Source organism: Vanellus vanellus (genome assembly GCF_965231255.1).
Source record: "Vanellus vanellus genome assembly, chromosome: 2".
NCBI lineage: Eukaryota > Metazoa > Chordata > Aves > Charadriiformes > Charadriidae > Vanellus > Vanellus vanellus.
Window position 1 is genome coordinate 147,441,203 of NC_138906.1, and position 22,350 is coordinate 147,463,552.

Below are 22,350 nucleotides of genomic sequence, written 5' to 3' on the forward strand. Positions count from 1 at the left end.
CAGCCTCGGCGCCCTGACCTTGTTTTCCCGGCGGGCCCGGAGACCGGCGCCTCCGCCCGGGGTTAAAAAGTAACTTTCCCAGTAGCGGCGCCGGAGAAGGAGGTGGAGGTGGCAACCGCCCGCTCCCGCCGGTCCCCGTCCCGCCGCAGCCCTTCTCCCGTCCGGGCGGGCGCAGGGCGGCGGGGGCCGCAGGCCGCGGTCACCGGGCCCGGGCCTGGTGGCGGCGACGAAACGTGCGGAACAGCCTGCCCCGAGGTGGGCGAGGCCGGGGGAAGAGCGGCGGTGAAGTGTGGAGACCCCCGTGCCTTTCGTGGGGGGGACACCTGCCGTGGTGCCGGGCACCTTTCCCCGGGGCACTCCCGAGAGGGAGCCAGCGGTGGGCTCGGGGGCAGAGGGGCCCGTCCCGGAGCGGGGAGAGGCACCGGCAGCTTTCGTTTGGCGCGCAGGCCGCGGCTCGCTCTTCTCCTGCCTGCCCGGCATGTGTCGGATCGGCCCAAAACCAGGGGCTGTTTTTATTTACCTCCCTTCCCTGCCCGACCCGCTGCGCCGCGGGGGAAGGCCGGCGTCCGCGTTGCCGCCATGGCGGCTGGGTTGGCGTGAGGGCCGGGGCCTGGCTGGGAGCGTGGCGGCGGCCTGCTGCTGTGCGGCGCCGAGGAGCCGCCGTGAGGCAGCCAGGCGGGAAGGCCATTTTACTTGCTGTGGGGTCATTAGTGTTTCTTGGAGGAGGCGGCTGGGGGGAAGAGTAACGGGGCAAGGAAGATGGAGGGCGGGAGGTTGCAGAGGCCAAGCAGGAGGCGGCGGTTTTGTTTTACTGCAACTGTGGTGCAGGTAGGAGCGCCGCAGTCGTGTGTTCACGGCTACGCTTGGTGCTGCTCGGATGGAAGCCCTTGTTGGGCTCCCCCGGAGCCTTTGTGGCAAAGGAGGCGGAGAGGAGGAGCCTGATGTTGGAGACGTCGGACCGAGAGAGGCTTGGTGACAGCCTGCCTGTCAAGGAGTGAAAGAAAGAGATTATCCGACAAAAGAAAACAGCAGGGTTGGCTGCCCTGATAGGGAAGAGACGGGACGGTTCAGAGGAGAAAGATTAAAAAAAAAATAAAATTTATTCTGGCCTTTTCAAACATCAGCTGACAGTGGGATAGTGCAAAGGTGGTTACTGACATGTAATTAAACTGATTGCGGTAGGAGTTGGGAACAAAGCGGAGTTTCGGAGTTCGTCTGAGTGGGGATGGGAACTAATGCCTTAGGTGTCCAGATAAGAGCAGTAAATGATTTAAGTGCAAGGAAGGGAATAAGGACAGAGCCCTGAGGGATGCCGGTGAGGCAGGGAGGAGCAGCTGAAAGAGCAGTCATTGAGTTGGGAGGGGAACCAGATTAACTGCGAAAGAGCTGAGAGCTGATCGAGCTGAGCGGTGATCGAGGGCATCCCAAAGCAATGGGCAGTTCCAGAACTGCACGAAGGTGAAAGGGACCCATAAGTTACTCTCTGTCTGAGCCTGGTTGCCAGTAGCTTCAGCAAAGGGTTAGAAACTAGGCTGCTGCAGATCAAGCGAGCAGGAGGGGAATTTGGCGGGCGGGGGGGGGGGGGGGGGGGGGGGGGGGGAGGAGTGAAGGAGCGACATTGTACCACGATCAGCTTTGGAACAGGAAAACAGTGCAGTGGAAACCCGACTCGTGTAAGAAAGTAGGGCAAAAGTGGTTCCCCTCTGGGTCTAGGATGCTACTAAGCTACAGGACTATCCTTCCTTCCCAACAGGAACAGTATGGCATAGGTGTAAGCTACTGAGACTGAAGCATTAATGCCCTTCATCCCCTGCTCTGTGTAGTGCTGCTGCTGTTACCACTGTGAGGAACGTAAGGGCACTGCAGAGCACGTACCCTCAAGTAACAGCACTTCCCTCATTGCAGGTATGCTTGTGATCTGTTTCTGGTTAAGGTGTTTAGAAAATTCATAGGTGGTAGGTAAGAGTTTGAAAAGGAAATAAAAAGTAAAGAAATCCCCTGTGTTCTCTATACGCAGGTGTAACATGAGAAGACAAATACATTTGTTTTCAGAAAGGATGACCAGGTCGAATGAGATATTAGAGATATTATGAGGGGGGAGTTTGCATGGGAGGGTTTTTTGTTGTTGTTTTTGGGGATTTTTTTTTTAGACTCTAATTATATGCAATTAAAACCTAATCCAGAGAGCACAATGTTATTCTCCACATGGCCTTTGTTTTACTTAAAAACAGATCTTCCCTACAGGCAAGACTGGAGAGGGAAGCTCATTATTTCGAGGTCAGTTAATTTGTCAGTGTCATTGGACATGTTTTTGTGGGGATTGTGCGAGCAAAAGTGCTGATGTAAAGGACTAAGCATCTAAGGGGATATAGAAAGCGTGGAAAAATACATTCCCATCTCATCCTTCAGCAGAGTTTGCTGGGTTTTCTGGAGAGGTGGTACACCCAGCTGCGTAACGGCTCTGCAGGGCTGCCTGTAGTATCCCTCTTTGGAGGGAGGAGCATTGACAGGGGTGCTGCTTTAAGGGAGGAAGGACTGTCAGGTGAAAATGCTAAAGAACAGGTCGTTTGATTCTAATGCTAACTGAGGAGCTTGGAAGGGGAGATTATCCTTAAGATAGCGTGCATATCTCCCTATCTTTCCCTTTAGTCTTTCTGCCTAAGCTGGGTTTTGCCTGCTTGCTTCCACAAACTCAGAAGAGATAAGGCATGATTTCACATGCATTTTTCAGAGATGGTACCGACTTAAGCAGGCTGTGGCCACTTGTTCCTGCCTCCATTCCACCCTCTCAGCTGTGTCAGTAGAGCTGTTTGTGCAGCTATAGAACTAGCTCAGGGTAGTGTTGGGTTGAGAGTAGCCTGGTCTCATCTCGGAGGTTATTTTTAACATCCAGTTTTCATTGGTCTGGGTTCCTCATATGCAGAGGGGGTGCAAGCAAATGTCAGGTGTTAAAGACAGAACTGCTCAAACTAGAACCTCTGCAGAAGGAAATGTGTGTCCCTGCCTCTCTATGAACATTTTGCAGGTCCATGCAGCTGCTTCTGTTACCATCCAATTCCCAGAGCCATCAAGAGGAGACCGTGGGGACTGAACGGAGGTTAGGGTGCATAGGGCATGGAGGAGGGAGCATCCCCTTTGCAGGATATAAAGACGATTCCAGGGTTCACTTCTGCATTTATAGGCTAAGAAGTTATTTTTACTGTAGTATTCAGAAAAAAATTATGTCACAGGACTCCAAATTAATGGCTCTAGTGCATTAGTGAAAGTAATTGGTGACCCTCAATACTTTTGAGGCTTAACAGGGTTTTAGAGATCGCCAGTACTTCTGTGAATGAGGAGCAACAATTGTACAACCACTTTGGATCTGCCTGGTAAATGCCACAGTTGTGTCCCCGCCGCTCCTGGTGTTGAGTAAAGTCATGAATCCTGTGTAGGCTGGGATGGTCGTTGCACAAAGAGCAGGCTTGGTAGCAGTCCCAAGTGTGCTGGTCCTTGTGGCTGTCTTGCTAGCCAGCCAGCTGCATGACTGCCTGTCGGTCAGGCTGGTCAGGCTCCCAGCACCCCCAGTACATGCAAGAGCTACTCAGGACACCAGGTAGACAGGGCTGGGGCATGCTCAGACTGACCACAATAAGGAGGACTTGGGGCAGCCTGGGTCTGCAGCTGAGCATGTGCTCCTGGGTAAATAAGTGAGGGGAGAGCGAGCCTGGAGGTGGGAATGGGTTCAGACCTGCTGCTGTGTGTCAGTGGAGGCACGTTCACATCCAGCTTGCTACTTGGTAGTGTCTGTGGCAGAAGTTGATCTTGGACTGTTCACAGAGTAGTTTTTCCCTGCTTTCCCATTTCTTCCTCAGTCTGTAAATGTAGATGCTGTTTTCATAATATTTAACTTCAGCACTTAGTACTATAAAAACAAAGGGCATTTATGTTTTATAATGTGATTCTGTGAATTGTTCTTAATATTTTCTTTGTGGGCAAAAAATGTTTCCCATCAGCAGATGTTGAGTAGCAATTAGGTCACAGACTACTCTTTTTTTTTTTTTTTTTTTTTTCTACTGCTGAGCATCTGGATACGGCATGCATTTAGATGAATTTTTCAAAGTGTTACTCATCTGGAAATGAATGGAGAAACAGGAATTGGAGGTGTTTAGTGCTTGCACTTTTCAAATGTCAGACATGCTCTCATGGATGTCCCCCAGAAAAACTATGTCTGCGCAAGGAAGGTGGAAAATTGGTGTGCAGAACCTCATAGAACTTGCAACTGTAAGCTTTAACTGAGAGGAGTAAGGGTATTAAATGGTTACATCTCACTGTTAACACTGCTGTCTCCCTGGTGCTGCAGTCTGAGACCATACTGAAGATCAAAGCAGAACAGGAGGGAGGGGATTTTCCCAGGTCACTTACTTGATTGTAATGATCGCATAACCTCTTCCCTGTTGAAGGGTTAGCAGGGACATCATCATTCTCATTCTGGCAGGGACATCTGAAGGGGAAATGATATTACACCGGTTGACATTTGTTGTCAAATATTTTCACAAATATTAATCCATTGACGGTTACCTTAAATATTTTTTTCCATGATTATGGAGCAGCCATTAAGCTGCCCTTTTTTGTACACACACACACACACACACACACACACACACACACTAGCACTTTCAAATGCTCATCTGGGAATTCATCCTGGGATGAATCTTCATTAGCTTTTTAATCAGTGATTGGGATAGTAGTAGCTAATTAAAAGAAGATAAGTAATTATTTCAGACATCCTAGTATACTGGGACACTGTCCTATTCATCAATAGTACTAACTTCATAAAGAAGAGAACTGTTGCTTATGAAATATTTAACCAAGGAAACCATATTAAGTGCATGTGAACTGTGGAGAAGTCAAATATTGCAACATACCCGTAGCTTGAGAATATGTCTCCAGCCTCGAAGATTACCTATATCTGTAGATTTGTTAATTTTACTAAGAGTGGGATATAATGGCATCTTCCATAATTCTGCATTTTAGTTGTTCTGTAAAGTATATTTTTGAGTTTGTGTGCTTTTTAAAAAAAAAATAAATATTTGTGGGAAATCTTGACTCCCAGGATTGCTCAGTTGTTGAATTCATGTTTTCCTTTTGACTGTGTAAAAGATTTCATATTCTGAAAAAACAGCAATCAGTGCTATCAGTGCAGTAACTGTTCCATTTCCATTAAGTCCCTGGAAGCAATGAATGAACAAGGGCCACAGGGCCAAGGGTCAGGTTAAACTGCAGCAGGCCTGGGAAGCCTTGTCATGACCTGTTTTTAATTTTAAAGCCCACTGCTGGCTGCTTCAAGTCAGCTAAAACAACTTTGAGTGCTGTGCATGCTGGAAGCACGCTTCTCAGCAAAACAGAGCATGGCCTGGTATGAAGCTGCTAAGCAATTGCTGATTCTGAATCAACTCTGTTAGCTACTGCAGTAATGTTACGAGCTCCAGAGTATCCTCATCTTTTGAGATGTCAGTGGTTTTTTTACAAATATGCTGAAACCTGCCTTTTTTTGAGACTATTTTCTGCTTGTTTTAAAAAAAAAAAAAAAAGCAACTGGATACTTAGTGCAGTAATAACAAAAGATTGTCTGGTAGAAGTAATATTTAATTAAATGTGAAACAAGAAAAGTCTCTGAAATCATAGATATAAAAAGTCTGTCTCGGGGTGAGTAATTGCCTACTTGAACTAGCCCTCAGTAGGTATTTACTGTATGTATTTAGTCGTTGTGTCAGATTTCTTTTTTGTACTTCCACTTTGACATACTTAATAATTTTTTGTCAATGTTAATGAATCACCTGTTTCTTTTAATCTTTTTAATCACTATTACATGCTCAAGTTATTTTGGTTCTGAGTGAAAACAAATAAAACTTCTAGTAGGCATCTAATTGTTCAACTAGTCTGTTTTGCCATTCGCTGTTTCTACTCTCAGTATATTATATTACATCCTCTTGGAGTGTTTTGTAAAAGTAAAATAATTTCTTTTAATCATTTAACATGTGTAATCTTGTTCAGATTTGTCTTGTGCTCAGAAAGAATAATTGTCCCAAAATTGCCAGAGTCCCAAACCTGCGTTCATTAGTAGGCAAAATTACTCAGCCTCTTTAATGGGAGTTTTTTCCTTGGTATGGACTGCTGGCTGGGCCAGAGGGCGTCTTATCTTCGGGTTTCCTGGTGGTCTAATCGCTTTGATTTTCTTCACTCTCAAGTCATTTGTATATTTATATGCTCACTGGGTTGGGCTAAGTGCATTTTGGAGACCTATTCATGCTTCTGGGAATGATGTGATTGTCGGCTACGAAAGACAAAATACCAAGACACATGGGCCATAATTTTCCTGTTCGTTAAACATTTATGCTCCTTTGTAGTTTTAACGGAACTCTATTATCTAATTGAAACAACAATGTTGCTGACTTTTTAATTATACTTTTGGCAATAAATCCTGAGGACTCTAAACTTTTTTTTTTTAACTAACTAAATAAAAACTTGTGGTGAGTCACCGATGATTTTTTTTTTTTTTTAACTTGATGTCTGGGCGAAGCATTATACTGACAATAGTAGATTTGGGGTAACATTAGAACCTTTAAAAACAATGGTTTCAAGCACTAGGGCTAGTTTTGATTTGTACTTTGTTGTATATTGAGCACAGACAGAAATTTATGATCTGAAATCTAAAGTTTGTTAACTTATCCAGCTTTTGTGGGATCTGTCCGTAGCTGCTTTTTAAACGGTCATAGGAGTTTTGTGCCTGTGAAGTTATATCTAGGTACATTAGTTATAAGACAAATTGTACGAACATCTGTTTTAAATGTGTTTTATAGTAGCCTTATAGGTGAACTGAGATTTGTGTAAGTGTAAAATAAACTTGCAAAGGTCTTTAGAGCTAATGAAATGCTTGTAAACGATCACACTGCACTCTTTAGCTATGTCAAAACTTAAATGGGAGTTTCAGCTCTTTCTCCAGCTCTTGGATGTGGCTGGAGCATGCTCTTGTATCTTTTGTCATACCAAATGAAACACGGGCGTTCTTGAAGTTCCCTATTTCTTACTTTGTACTGGAGGAAAGAGTAAGCAAGCAAGTGTTCTTCCTGAGTCACAGCATACTTCAGCCAGGTCTCTGGTCAGGACAATAAAGGGATGAGAAACCCAGGATGCAACATAGTGTGTGTTGCATGTCTGTACCCAACACAGAAGTGGTCCCTTTGGCTAGCATCTCATTTTAGAATTTGTATTTCTCCCAGGGTTTCCAGATTGGAGACGGTTGCCCTGTGCACCTTCTTATCTAAATAAAAAAGAGCTTATGATAAATATCATATGGCCTTGATGAGCTGGGCTGGGAGCCGGGATGACATGAATCTGGCTTGCATATTCCAGTTATTTGACTGGTGCTAAAATTTCAGTGTGCTTTATGATAGCTGTATGGAGCAAAGTCTTCTATCTCCACTCCTGAAGGGAGAATTTGCAGAGGATGTGTGCAGGTGTGCTTGGTGCTCCTGTCTCACAGACATAAGAACAGGCAGGCTCAGGCCTGGCCTGAAATGGGAATTCCTCCCATTCTGCTGCCTCATGCACACAGTGTGCTGCATTCCCATCTGGCACCTGCCCTTTGCAGGGAGGGGGAAGTCCTAATGCATTATCAGGGGGCAAAGAAGTCCGCAGGGATATGCCTGGAGCAGCTCAATTCTTACTTTTTTTTTTTTTTTTTTTTAAAGTTTGTTGAAAGAACAAATGCAATGTCCAAAAAAGCAATAAAAAAAACCCTTAAGAAACGCCTGGGCTGGGTGCCCATCTTGGCATTTTTACCAGTCTGCTTTGGATTTCAGGGGTGAAGTTTTTGGGCGAGGCAAAAGTTGTGAGGTAGGCAGGATGAGACTTTCTTCCCCATTAACACCAACTAACTGGATCAGGATGTAATGCTGAGTATGTGATGGAGGAGAGCAGGACGCAGGTGTACTTGTCTACTTTATGTTCAGTGGCAAATTTAGCAGAGAAGTTGAGGGCTGCATGAAATTTGCAAATTCAGCAGAAAGCTCTTGAGCATCAAAGCTGGCTGAGAGAGACTGGCAGGCAGGACATCTTGTTTCTGAATAAAAAAAGCAAGCTCTGATCACAAAGCTGTGGCCTTTCACCATTGTTCATGAATGTGTTAATGGGCATTTCTGATTCTGTGTAAGCTAATTCACAGACTGCATGAAGTTGGGTGAGAATTTGCCTGTGGTAGGATTTTATAACCCCAAGTGCTGTCTGTTGAAAGTTCATTATCTCTAATCTGAAGAAGAGCATGAAAGGCCAGCCCTCTCCGTTCAGCTAATTTGTTGACATTAAGTATGATGTACCTCTCCAGCTTATGTAGTTGTACTGCAGTAACTGAAATGAAATGAAGTGAGCACAGTTTTGGACATCTCTATTTACACACTAGTACAGGGTTTTATAAAATTCCAGAATCTTAAATTTAAATAAATTTAAAAAAATAGCAGTTTGCCAGCACCATAACTGGTATAAATCTGGAAAATTTATGTATGTCTTTTCTTACGAGGAAAGCACCCAAATCATGTAAGACGGTATAAACAAGAAAATTTCTACTAAATTGGCGGGGGGGAATTTTGCAAATTAAAGGCCATCTGAAGTTTAGTCTTGACATAAACACTCAAGTATCAGGACAGTCTAGTTCCTAAGACAGACCATTCCTCAGAAAATACCTTTCATCCTTACACACCTAGAATTAAGATACATAACCACCTACTGCTGTTTAACATAAAACAACTGAAGCATTTTGCATTCTTTAGGAGCTCAACTGATAGCTTGAAAGGAAGCATACTTTTTAGGCACAAAGTATCCTCAATTGTTAAGCTATATCTTCATGGTAAAATAATGGTGTGCTTTCAGCTTGTACAGGCACGTCCCTCCTAGCTGTGTTCTGCTTAGCACTCATTCTGACTGCCAGGTAGAGGAGCGGTGGGCTAGCCCGAGTGAGGAATGGGCATGGTTAGGGTTGGGCTTGTTCTCTGATCCTTGGCAGGCTATTTTAGAAGATGTGCCTGGGGCTACAGTAGGTATTTGCTGATACTACTGGCCAGGTTGAATGGGAGTCTTCCACTTGCAATCTTGGTCCATCTTCCTTCCTTGAGTGAATAGCTCTCTGTGAATGTGGTCCGAGGGATTTGCAGCTTTTGATAGTAGTAGTGTTGCTAATCAAAGGCTCTAATTGAGGCTTTTCTCACAGGTGGGGCATTCAGAGCAGCTCTCTCTAGTAGGAACACTTATATTTCTTGTAGGTGTCACCCTTTGTCTTCCCCATGGTCCAGGTGTCACCAGAGTCACTCTCTTCCAAGAAGCTGCCTGCCATCAGTTACACAGCTGGAACAGCTGGTGTGCCCCAGCATGGAAGGCTGCCTTATGGGATCAGGGGAGCTTACCTGTGCAGAGCCTTGCTCAGGAGGTTGAGTTTCCTTGGCATATATTAAATAGAAAATATTTATCTCCTCTGTTTATGGGGGAGTTTGCTACCCCTCTGTCACATTTGGCTGAAATTGTCCAGGAGGTTCAGCAGTTGTGGAAAAGGAAAGGGAATGCGTGTGCCCACCCAAGCCTCATTTCTTAAGAGATACCCTCCCATCCAAAGGACTTTTAATTAACAGGGAAGTTTTCTTAAAGTGAGCGCAGTTGTTTTGGCTGACTGCTTTGGATATAATCTTTGAAATGATTGACTATGTTAAATCATAATTAGGTCTGACCATTAACCTCCCACAGAGCTGATTACAGGGATGGGGGTGATGAGGAAGTTTTTTATTTTTCTTAGTGCTATTGTTTCAGTCTGTTTGCAGAGTAAACACAATGAGTGTGTTGGTTGATTATGCTGCAGACCATCTCAAGCCAGAGGAGACGGATATTTAGTTTTTAAATGTGAAAACCTGGGTTTTAGAGAAAAGTGCTCTGGGAAGATGTTAGGGAGGCTCTGGGTCTATGCACCTGTGCCTTTCCAACCATCCCAACTGTTTACTTACTGACTGGCTGTTCCTAGAGCATTTATCCCCTTTACTTTAGCTTCTCCCCGACACAATCGTATACAACACCTCTGAGGGACAGCACTCTCTTCATTGCTTTAAGATTGTCTGGATTAAGTTAGAGCAGCAGAGATTGACTCTTCCCCTCCAGCATTTCTGCAAACAAGCAGAGCCCAGCTCTTGAAAGGTGTGTTTTTAAAGGGCATCTCAGAGGCTGCCTGTGGTGCTCGTAAATCAGTTATGACTATCGCATGGCTGTGAGCGCTCGGAGTAACAAAAGGCAGTTATTGATTGTAAAGGAAGATTGCTACAGGAAGGAGAGCGAGCGGTGTTTTGTGCGTTGCAATTGCCAGCCGCCCATGCAGTGAAACAGCCGGGGTTTAGCTGAAGGGGAGCTTTGTTGAGGAAAGGAGGATCCTTGCCTGGAATAATTGCCTCTGAGCCAGGGAGGCTTGGCTACTCCAGGGTGGGAACAGGCCCTGCTGCCTCTGGCACAAACAGCGGGGCTGTTGCAAATCTGATTTGAGTCACTAACAATAAGGTATTGAAAAGGCAAGCGGGCCTCGCAGTTCTCTCTGTCTTTCCTTGGGCTCCTAATTTATGCTTCAGCTTCACTTGCTGAAGCAAACCTGTAACAACATAAATGTATATGTGGAAACAAGAAGGAAAAAAATCTCCAGAAGAGGCAGCAAAAGGCCAGGCAGAAAGGCACTCAGAAAAGAAAGGAAGCTTCTAAAAATCCAGATATTTTAGATGAAAGGAAAATATAATCTGAACTGTAATTGTTGGCTGTGTTTTGTGATATGACGCTACAAAGTGCTCTCTTCCCCCACAGAGCTCATAAAACTGTGCTCTGTGTACCTGATGGATTATTTTGTTTTTCATTAAATAAAGAAACTTGTAAACAGTGCTCTGTACCATAGAGATGATAATCTCCACCATTCCCCTCCTCTTCCTTAAACACCAGTGCAGGCCGTTGCTGCGGCATGGGGGCCAGGCAAGGCACACTCTCGCCGTCTGAGGGCATTTACCACGTGGGTTTGGTTGTGCTTTTATCAAATCTGATTTCTGAAATCAAATAAAAGGCTTGGTTGCACAGTGTTTGAATGCCACTCTCTGCGCGACAGCAGAAGTTGGTTGGGTTAGGTCTGTGGAGCTGGCACCGCTGCAGGTAGGGGAGAGCAAAAAGAGGAGGCTGAATAATGAGCAGTTTTTATGTAGAAGAGAGCAGGAAATGTTTTATGAAGGTCACCGGTAATAACTGCTAGTTTTGCCAGTTAAGTCAGTGTATTCAGTTATTCTGCCATCTTTGCAGCTTTTGAATTTGTAGGTGTAATGTGTTAAAGGTTTCATCGTGATCCTTGTAACTTGAGCCATGATTCTTGTCAGTGCTCTTGCAACACACACTAAGCAGCAATAGTGGACCCCTTGCTCCACTGTTTCTCTGCCTAATCTGTTTGCCTACTGTCTTGTGTGATAGGAATGCAACTTTTTTTTCTTTTTTTTTTTTTTTTCTTTTTTCTGTGTAGCTCTTTTATCCATGAGTTAATTGAACATTTTACGAAACCAGGTACTATTATCTTCATTTATATTTCCATCATACTGGAAATTTCAGCCGTAGCTGTGGTGCAGCAGCTTCTCTCGTGGCATACACAGGCACTGGTCAGTTTGTACCACTTTATGGCTGGAGGAAACTGCTTTGCTGCAAATCCCATTTACTAATGTTCTTGTGTGTATTGCTGTGGGTCTGTAACTAGATGCGGTGAGTGATAAAGTGTGAATTGAGACCAAATATGTTGACTTCTGCTCCATCCGCTGGACCTATTGCTCATGTCCTGTTACAGAAAACCTCTCTAAAATTACGGACAAACTATTCAAAAAGCAGAGAATAGCTCAGTTATAAGGCGTACCCAGTTATTAAATACTGAACTATACTTGGGTTAGGGGAACACTAGATTAGTATTAGGTACTTTTTTTTTCATTCATGTTTTATTATAACTGATTTCAGTTAAATTTTTCCCAATCAAATGTACATCTAGCAAAAATACTGGGGCAAAGTGTTCTTGTATTGTTACTTCCTTTTTTTTCCAAATAGTTTTAAAATATTTTGATAGCTCTATCTGTATATTAATAAAAATATATTTGAATTGTTATCACAGGATCTGCACGCATTTAATTTTTTTTGGTTAAGAGCTGAAGATACCTAATACTGATAAATATTTATATCACCAAGTTTAATACAGAGATGCTTGCTTGATGTAATCATGTCACTTTCATTGAGCTATGTGATGTTCTTTAGCATGCCTTGTGAATAAAGTAATCCCTTCTGGATCACCATTTTATTCTTCCTGTCTGCAGTAACAAGCGACTTGTGGCCTTAGTGCCAAATGACACTTCATTCAACACCAGACGAGCCTACACCAGCGAAGATGAAGCCTGGAAGTCATATTTGGAGAATCCCCTAACAGCAGCTACCAAGGCTATGATGAGCATAAATGGTGATGAGGACAGTGCTGCTGCTCTTGGCCTATTGTATGACTATTATAAAGTAGGTAACTCCATCGTTATTCCTCCCTGCTGCGCTAGCAGGGGACTGCTCTAAGAGGCATCAAAAGAGCCAGTTTTCAAAGGCAGAAGTCACTGCATCTTGTTTTCTCTCTGATACTTGCGTCAAGCACCCTTTCTGTTTTAGGAAGCCTATCTGAGGCTGTTTTGATGTATTTAATTCTGGAAAGCAAAAAGAAAATCAGAATTCCCGTATTAAATTTGCAACCGTGATTTCTTTTTAAGCATAGCGTTCTTCCTCTTCCCTTGCAAGAGCATTGGATGAATTAGTCTGCTTTTTATTTGAGCTCAGATACTTGCAGCATTCTTTAAAAAGTGCAAACGGAGAGCCCTTGTCCATCTGTATGTTTGTCTGCTTTTCTGATTTGTTCCACACATGGTTTAGTTTGCTCTTGAACTGGAGTATCTCTCATCTGACAGTTTCCCATGTTATTTTTATTTGTATAATGATTGCAGTAGGCTGTATACAAACATACAGTGAGGTCTAGCCCACTAGTTTGCAGTCTAAATAGAAAGGTGGAGGACTGAAATGACGCTGGACGGAGAGATCTAAGTCAATTTACAGGGGGATTGCTGACACACGGTTTCAGTTTATGTCAGGTTCTAAGGCCAGGGCTTTACCTACCATTTTGATACCACCTTTCTTTTTTGTATATTTCATAGTGTTTAAGTAGAGCTATGTTTGAGATTTCTGCTGAAATCAGAGGAGAGTCCTACAGGGTGCATCTCTGTGTAATGCAGAAATTTCACTCTGAAACCCAGGCTCGCCCCTTTGTATACTGCAAACAGAATCAGCGTTGGCTACCAAGTGCTAAAGTATGAAATTCTTCATTTCACTTAAACTATGTCAGTACTCCTGAAGCCTGCATTGGACAGATGATCTTTTGTGAAAGCCATTAGAACAATGCCAGCTCCCCTTGTAATTCATGAAGAAGTAGAAGGAATGGAAATTTAAAATTAAAAAAACTTTGATTTTAGTGTGTGTTAGTATAAATGCTTTTAGAGAATGGGCTGCTCGTTTTAGTCTCTGCTGCGATCATTAAATGAGTGTTCAGGAGAAGGGGTTGTAGGAAAGATGCCATATACTAACCTTATGGTAAAATATTTTTTTAATTTCTTTACTGATTGTATTTCACGAGATGTTCCTTGCTTTTGTGTATGGTCAGTAGAGAAAAGCTTTTCATAATGAGAAAGAAGAAAGGTCCTTTTCTCTGCTTGACAGAGTTACCACAGTGCCAGAGTCTGTGAAGTTAATGTGGATTTGTAAAATTCAGGGGGGGTGAGCATATGGAGTGTTGGCTTCTGTCTTAGTAATACCTTTGTATGTAGCAGTTTATTAATCTGCTGGATTTTTAAAATAAAAACAGCAAACAGCCCTTTTCCTTCTCAGAACTATGTTCTAAAAGACATCTGTTCCTTATTCCAGGCAGTTGCAAAAGACTTGGGGTTCAGATGGAATAAGACCTGTTAATCTCAAAGACATGTCCAGCATTTATTCATAACTTTTTCTGTCTTAAACTGGGAGAAAAGGGTAGCTCTTGTTGATGCTCTCAAACAGGAACTTAAAACGTAACTTAAACCTCTGTACTGTAATGTGGAAGTGTAGAGGAGGACTCTCTTGAATTGCCCTTATTTATCATCTGGCTCATTTGTTGTGACATGCTGGGTAATTTTTTTAAGTACTTTTTCCTGTCAATAAGGATTATTTGAACTTAACTGTTGGGTTTTTTTTTTTCCTTCTCCTTTTTCTTGTAGTGATATTTACCTAAACATAGACCCTCCTTCAAGGATAAATATATGATCTTAACGAGGGAATCAACATGTGCAAACTGTGGCTTGGGTCCCACTTCTAAAATATATGAAAGAGGTTTTTAACCAGCAGGATGCTTAATAGGGAGAGAGGATGTCCCTAAGAGAAGGAAAGGCTCTGGCTAGCACTTTCTGACTCTGCAGCAGTCCTGCAGGTATAGCTGGTGTTAACCTTGGCTGCTGTAGTGTACTGTAGTATTGTTTTTCCTCTACATTCAGATATTTTCCTGATACTTCTTTCGAGTATTTAAAGATAAAAGGCACAGCTTTAGCCCATTCTTAGGTCTATTCTTGCTCTTTAATCCTGAGTTAACTGCTGTGATGGAGTGGATATACCTTCTTTTGTAAAAGATAGATTAGAAGTTTTAGTTCCCAGATTGCTGGTTCAACAAGAAAATAAAAATATGGTCAGGGCAGCAACTTTGCCCTTGGTGATTTCATATCTATGCTGGTGTAAGGAAACCGGTATGTGGGAATACAAATCTTTTAAGTCGCTTCGTGTCAATTCTGAGTCGGTCGAGGGGCCAGATTTGACTGGCTTTTTACTTCTCATGACTGTTGATGCACTCAGCAAAGCAGAAGTCAGTGTTCTCTGATGACATGCCAGCATGCCCTGACCTGTCCCCATGCTAGGAAAGGGAAGGATCCACAAACTTCCCCTAGGTAGACTCCTCCACCCTTCAGACTGCTCTAGAACAGGAGGACTTAGCTGGTGCTTGTGGTTTAATTGAAAACCGTTTTTCCTCTGAGCTAAAAGGGTATCCATGCAGATCTCCATCAAAGCAGTATGTCTTCTTTCTCATCTATTATTCAGTGAAAAGTGTGTTTGTATTTGGAAATACATGCTTTGATTTGGACATAGCTTGACCTACCTGGATATTCCAAAGATAAGGACGTGTAGTAGAGTGCTTTGCTCCAGACTAGTGTGCCCAAGAACTAGAAAAGAAAACAATCCCTACATTTTTTTCCCTTTGGAAATGATCTTTCTGTTCACTCCCAAAGAAAAAGAGCTCCTGGCATCTGTGAACTAGACAACACTGATACAGTAACATTTTTCTAGTTGTTGCAGTAGAGCAATCTGAAGCTGCAAATACCTGACAGTTGCATTTACCTGACCCCATGCCTGGTGTTGTTCTCAGGTTCCCAGAGATAAAAGGCTGTTGTCTGTTAACAAAGTGAGTGATAATCAAGAAGACCAAGATAAAAGGTACAGTATTATTCAAAATCATACACCCAGCTACTAACAGTGTTGATCAGCTGTGAACTGAAGGAACTATGATAGCCTGAAGGTTTATGGTTTTCTTCCAAAAGATAAAAGAATGAAGATAATAAGACTTGCGGACAAGAAAGAGGTTATATTTATGTAGAACTAAGTTTTCATATAGGAAGGTATCTTCATGTAAAATTCTAGTGGAGAGAAGCTACACAAGGTTTATTTCAATGTAGTTAATTTGGGACAGCTGTAGATGGTCTCCACTAGCTGTGTAAGGTGAAAGTTTCAATAGGTAGTAATGTAAATTTGCTGTTCCAAAACAGAACATGAAACTTGATTTGAGGGACAGTTTTTCTTCTGTGAATGCCAGATAAGGTCCTTAGTTGAGAGTGATTGACAAAACTGGCCTTTGGTGGAAAGCCAAGAGAGAGGAACTGTAATGTCAGAACATATCTCCTGGGTTGAAAACAAAGCAGTGTGTTACACCTACTAAAAGTTTTACAAGTTAACAATTTTATGTCAGTGCAACTACTATCAGCAATCAGATTGCTTTCAACAGCAGCCGCGGGTGGATGTGGGAACGCTGCTGGAGGTTACCTTGCCGCTGCTATAGTTACTGATCTACTCTGATACAATGGGGTCCCTGGGCTTGCTCTTTCCAAAGAGCATTTGTACCAGAGTTACACAAGCAGTAGTGGCCTGTCAACAGCCTGAAAGAGCATGCATCAGCGTATGAATTTTGCTGTTGATATTTTGCCTATTTCATATGCAAATTATATACTGTGAGTAATCCATACCTCGCCTTACTCTTTATGCTAATTTTGTGCCTAAAGGCTGTTGCACTGGTGGATTGATTTTTTGCATCCAAATTATAAGCCAAGGCAAAAGCAACCCCAGATACCCAGAATTTATTGTAGCAAGTCATACCGATTATAGGTCAAATCAAATGTTACTATCTTTCCCTAGCTGTTAAAGAGCTCTGGACCTCTCTGCTTGCCTCACAATGTCTTTTGTCTAGTATTTGTTAATGTACTACTTCTTATGGCAATGGCTTATCAGAGTTGAAAGATCTCCTTCCCTGGCATGTAAGAACATTAAGCTATTTAAGGGGGAGATTTACGCTATCAGGACACTTTATAACATCTTTTGGTTTTGTCTCGCAGAAATTGTCTTAATACCACGGAAGCTCAGAGTAATTTAAGTGGGGGAGAGAACCGCGTGCAAGTCCTGAAGACGGTGCCGGTTAACCTTTCCTTGAACCAAGATCCGTTGGAGTCATCCAAAAGGGAATACAACACAAACGTGTCTGGGAGCTCAACGCCCATCACAGGGACTGGAGTGACTGTGGTTAAAGCAGAGGAGTTCACCCCTGTTTTTATGACCCCACAAGCACACTATGCAAGAGGAGAAAATGAGGAGCACCGAGGGGTTATCTTTGAACCATACGAAGTGTCCAACATTGCTCCCCACACCAATTATCTTAAAGATGACCAACGCAGTACTCCTGACAGTACATACAGTGACACCTTCAAGGACGGAGGAACAGAAGTAAGTTTTTCACCTCAAATTAGCATCTAAGAACTCAATAAAAAGCTGTAAACAAGATAAGGAGATTTGAGCTTGTAAGCAAGATAAGGAGATTTGAGCTGTCCACAAGAGCCATTAGAGGAACAGTGATGCTTGCTTCAACAAATTCATCTCTGCTCTTTGCCGCGTTCCTGTCAGTCTGTGCTCTGATTATAGGGGAGCATCATGAGGCGTTTCAGAAGACACTTTAAAGCTGTTTATTGGAAACTCTGAGAATAATAGATACTGATCTTTTGTCTTCTGGGATATTGTGCCAAGTAGAGGATAGTTGCTGTTCTGAAAGAAGATTTGTTTTCCGTTAACAAGATCTGCCTTCAGACCTATTCATAACAGTAAGAAATAGCAGCCACTTTGTAACTGGGAAATTCTTAATGTTCTTCTGAAAGTGCAAACGAGCAGTGTCAGCCTCTGCTGCTAGATAAACCCAAGTAATTTATTCAGAAGCTGTCTGTTGCACTAAGCGCCACTCTGCAACATAGAAAAGGGAGAAAAACTAGTAGAATTGGGTGACTAGAGGAGACCAGAGAAGTTAACAGACAGGGAAAGACTCCGGTGCATGTATATGTAGGGAATGAGGAGGAGAAGAGAGACAAGGAGCTACCTTGTAACTGTGTTACAGTTATGCTGAGGAAAAGTAATTATACAGTCAGGTTTAACATGGTGAGTACCCTCTGGCTGCTTTTGCCTGCTGCAGAATAATGCAAACAAGCCAGAAATGTAGAAAGTTAAAAAATTATTTAAAGCTGACAGTACCTCTGCAAATAATTAGAGATTAGATGGTAAAACTCTCCTGGCATTTTTCTTCTCCAACTCTGTGAAATTGTAAATGTAACAAAAATACAAGGTAAGCTACATTAAGGCTGAGTTGCTCTGACTGAATATGTGAGAAATTTACTGTGAGTTTGTGTATGTGTATTATAGAGAAGTAAATTGTCTCCACACAAACATCACAGATCACAGGATGTCTGGAGATGAAATCCATTGTCAGATATAGAACACATTTAAGTCAACTAAATGAATAATTAATGAAGAAATCTAGCTTGCCATTGAAAAATCAGTAATATCAAACCAGGGATTAGAAACATTGTTCTGCATTATCAAATCACATCATTTCAGCTATTTTTCATTGTTACTGGTAAATGGCTCTTTATGTGAGTCCAGTGGTACCGTACCCATGGCTTTCCCTGGGGTGCTGTAGCTGAGTGATTGCATTACTGTCCCATGGTTTGTTCTGAGATGCGCTGAGAGCTGCCCCAACAGCCAGTCTGCGCTGTGCAAAAGGCTGTCGAACGTGCAAAGTTGTTTAACTTGGAGGTAAAAAGGGAGTTTACATCTATACATTGGCCTTGCGTCCCAAACTCCATGATATGGTAATTTTGTTACAGTGGTAATAATTTTTTACGCTTTTTTTTTTAATCATTGGTTAATAACAGGGTATGATACTTGTCATCTAGACTTTCTCTTCAGTCTGTGGAGAAAAAGGCAGTTCAAATCCGATTGCCAAAAGGTGGAATGGTTTGCCAGGTGCACTCAGTCCTCTCCATCTTCACCTCCTGTGTGCACTCACTCCTACCATCTTCACCTCCCCATGTAACTGTACAGGGAGACTGAAGAACTAACTTTAAGTAGGTCCCCATCTGTAGCTGTTGGGTGAGTTATGTGCCACTGTTCGTGGCCTTCCAGCCCCAAACGCTCACATGCCTGTGGCACAGGAGCAGGGCGAGCTTTCCCACCCTGCTGCAGCCTCGCTCAGCACTTAGCCCGTCTCTTCATTTTTTCTTAACTACCCAAATCCCAGGATGGATGAACTGCCTCTGACTGCTTCTCCAGCCACGTGCTCATGTGTAGGGACAGCTTTATGAAGCTGGTGTGGGGAGAGAAAAAGATAAAATGCCAAAACATACCAAAAGAGAAACTTGTGATAAATTGTTGTTTAAAGTAGGAATACAGTTGTTCTTACTAGTTTTCCTATTCACTTGGTGACGATGGCTGGGTTTGGCTGCAGTAGATTTGCTCTGATACCTGCTCAATTTTTAAAGACATTATGAATACGTATTTATAAATTGTTTCAAAACGTTTATTGAATGACTTCGTTCTGTTATACTGAAGGAGTGCTGAGTTTTTGTAGATCCCTGTGGTAGCAGACACTTTGGTCAATCACTTGCTATGTTCTTTGGATACAATTTTAACAATTGTATAAATATACCTTTCTCATCTCTTTCATATTCTTATTTAGCTGTGATGAATTTATTAGTCCTTTATAGTGTAGACAAAATTTTCAAGAATAGGCAAGTAAATTGAATGTTTTTGACAATGTCAACCTCTAGCCTTCATATAGAATGTGGCTAGCATGTTATTATGGGGCCATCTTTATTGTAATACCCCTCAGATGTTAAATTTCTTAGAGTGTTTAGCTTATCTGTACCACTGCTTATGGATCCTTGACTTTGATATTCAGGAAATATTCCTGACTGGTACATAATACCTTTTCCCTTAACTAGTATCTGACTGGATATTTGGTGTGGCACAGCTGTGCATAAGGTTTTCAAAATTGCCTGACTTGACACTTCTGGAAACAAAACAGCTTTTAATTGCTAACTGGTGATCACAAAAGAAATCCCAGAGATTAAATGTAATGATCTATCCGTGAATCAGAGAGACATCAGCAGAAACATGTTTCAGGCAAAAGGCAAGCCAAGAAGAAGCAATAAGGCTTGCATAGTAGAGTATGAATGGGCTTGTTTGGTCAGTAAGACAGGGCACAAATCCTCGCTTAGTCTGTGCAAAAAGATTTTGTTTTTTCAGAATTCCCCCTCTTGATGTAATTTGTTTTTTGATAGATGTGTTTTTATTTTTTAAACAGTGACTGTAAGTCTCCTTTAATCTGGTAAGTGTGCGTTTCACTCAAACAGAATCTTTCATTGAAGGTAAAATACTTTCTTAGCCTGCGTCACCATTCCTATTCAAAATACACTATAGTGATCCAAATTTTTGCCAGAATTTCACTGTAGGCCTTAAGGACAGCTGGCCACACACACACTTATAAATAAAGCCAAACAAAATAAAAAATGAAGTCTCTAGGAAAACTATGATTTCATTTGAAAATCTACTCGTCTTTGATATGTGGTACATTTTTACAGGCTTATTTTAGAATATATTAATGTGTAGGCAAGGAGTTTAATAAAGTGGAAGGTGTTTTTCAGCCTTATTCCTGTAGCAGTTAGGTTATGAAAACTCTAAAAGCTTGACGTAAATGAATTATCTCTGTCAATTCCAATGTAAAGACCATGTAGGCTCCAGTTTTCGGGGATCTTGAGTTTTAAATGGTTGATGGTTTCTTCTGAGGGGTCCTTAAATAAATGTAATTCTACTTTTGTTGGATTTACATTTTGATTGTATCAAACTAAATTGTTTTTGTTTTTCAGAAGTATCGCAGTGTGTCAGTGGGGGCTGAGGAATATATTTATGAACAAACGAGGTATGGCATAAGCTTTGAAATATGTTGACTGGCATCACATAGGAATGTATCGAGAAGAGGCTGCCTGTGTCCACTTCCCACCCTCCCTTTCGTCCCCCTGGGGCACCTGCAGGGCTCCCTGAATGCTGCCCAGCATCACTCTCACCTTCTCCTGCGCGTGTTAGCTTTTGCATCTGACCGGTTTCTATCTTCATCTGTTGTCTTCCCTCAGCATTGTTTTAAGTTAGTAACTCCTCTAAACACCCCCAGTGATAGGCGGGATTAAAACTTTGAAGAGGGTCCCGCAGGTAACAGCGCACAGCTTTGACAGCTGGGTCATGGAAAATCTTCCCCACCTTTCAGGATGGCAGAATGCGCAAGTGAGATGTCCAGGATGGTTGAACTGCTCCTCCAACCTTACAGATTTCCCATCTTTATTTTTCCTTTCTGTTTTTTTTTTTTCTTTTTTTTTCCTAGTTACTCCTAGTAGGTTTTCTGGGGAAAAACCCTCTGTCTTTTTACACTGCTTGTTGTGATGTGTCATTTTTACCTATATAATAGTATAAATGAAGTATCTATTACAAACCATGTAAATAAACCTAAGAATTCCAGAAAGTTTTAAAAGAGGTTTCAAAAATTGAAGACTGAGGAACAGCGTCCTCCCTAAGCACAGAAAAATGCATGCGTAGAATGGGCAAACACTGGAGAGTCACTTTAACTAATAAAGACTGTAATCAGTAAAGTTTACAAGGTGATGCTTCATTTCATGCTTGTGAATAGTTATGTTTATATTCGAGAGATTACTCTCACTTTAGAAACAGGAACATACCTACATATTTTTCCTGGAGTAGGCAGATGACTGCTGCTGTAGTGAAGGTTCCTTACAGCTTGATCTTTTTTCTGAGGAATATTAAAACAATCATTAACTGCAGTGAGCTCAGAACTGAGTCATTATATAGGCAGTACGTATGAAACAGGTATTTAGCAAAGACTGCTCACTTACTACACTGGATATTTATAAAATTGAATCCTGAAGCGTTGGCATCATTAACAATTCTCAGACATAAAGTCTTTCATGCCGTGGCCCAGGTCCATGTTAGAATGTAACCTCCACATGCACACTAAGAAAAATGAAATACATCTTTCCTGGGAGTTACCTGGAAGTGATAGGTGCTCAAAAATGAAAGATTATAAAAAAGCAGCAATTTGAGGCCTGATAGAAGATCCCTTAATGACTACACAGGGCTTGAGATAATACTCATGGTGAGATTCAGAATGGTATTATAGTAATTTGAGTGACTACAATAAATTTGAAGGCTAATAGTAATTCTACTGCTGTAGAGCATGCTTTGATTGAAGGTAGGAACAAGAAGAAAATTGTGTGGTTCCACAGAGCTACTGCAAAATCGGCCAGGTGCAGCGTGTCTGGGATTTACGCTTTTTGACGTCTTTCTGAAACATACAGAATGCCAGGAAACAGGAGACCAGACTGTGGCAGACTGTAGGCAGCTCTGTTAAGACACGATGTGTCTGACTAGTTCATCCTAAGCCCTCCTCAGCACACATCCTCCTTAGGCCTTTGGTCTGGTGGGAGGTTTTGAGGTGCATCTCCCAGGGATGCTTTGGTATGTGTCATGCAGCAGTCTTGCAGCACACAACCTGCAGTCCCATTGTGTGACGCTAAATCAGAGCAC

At 42.3% G+C, this 22,350-nt stretch overlaps 1 protein-coding gene across 1 annotated transcript in view; it reads left to right on the forward strand.

The window, feature by feature from the left end:
* Positions 1-579: 579 nt before the first annotated feature.
* Positions 580-22,350, forward strand: part of GRHL2 (grainyhead like transcription factor 2) — a gene marked incomplete at both ends in the record, with an annotated part of 62,919 nt that continues 41,148 nt past the window's right edge. The window contains 5 exons of the mRNA XM_082499248.1: positions 580-596; positions 12,384-12,573; positions 15,539-15,606; positions 16,776-17,160; positions 20,625-20,677. Coding sequence (XP_082355374.1) covers positions 580-596; positions 12,384-12,573; positions 15,539-15,606; positions 16,776-17,160; positions 20,625-20,677 — 713 coding nt within the window. The remainder of the gene's footprint in view (positions 597-12,383; positions 12,574-15,538; positions 15,607-16,775; positions 17,161-20,624; positions 20,678-22,350) is intronic.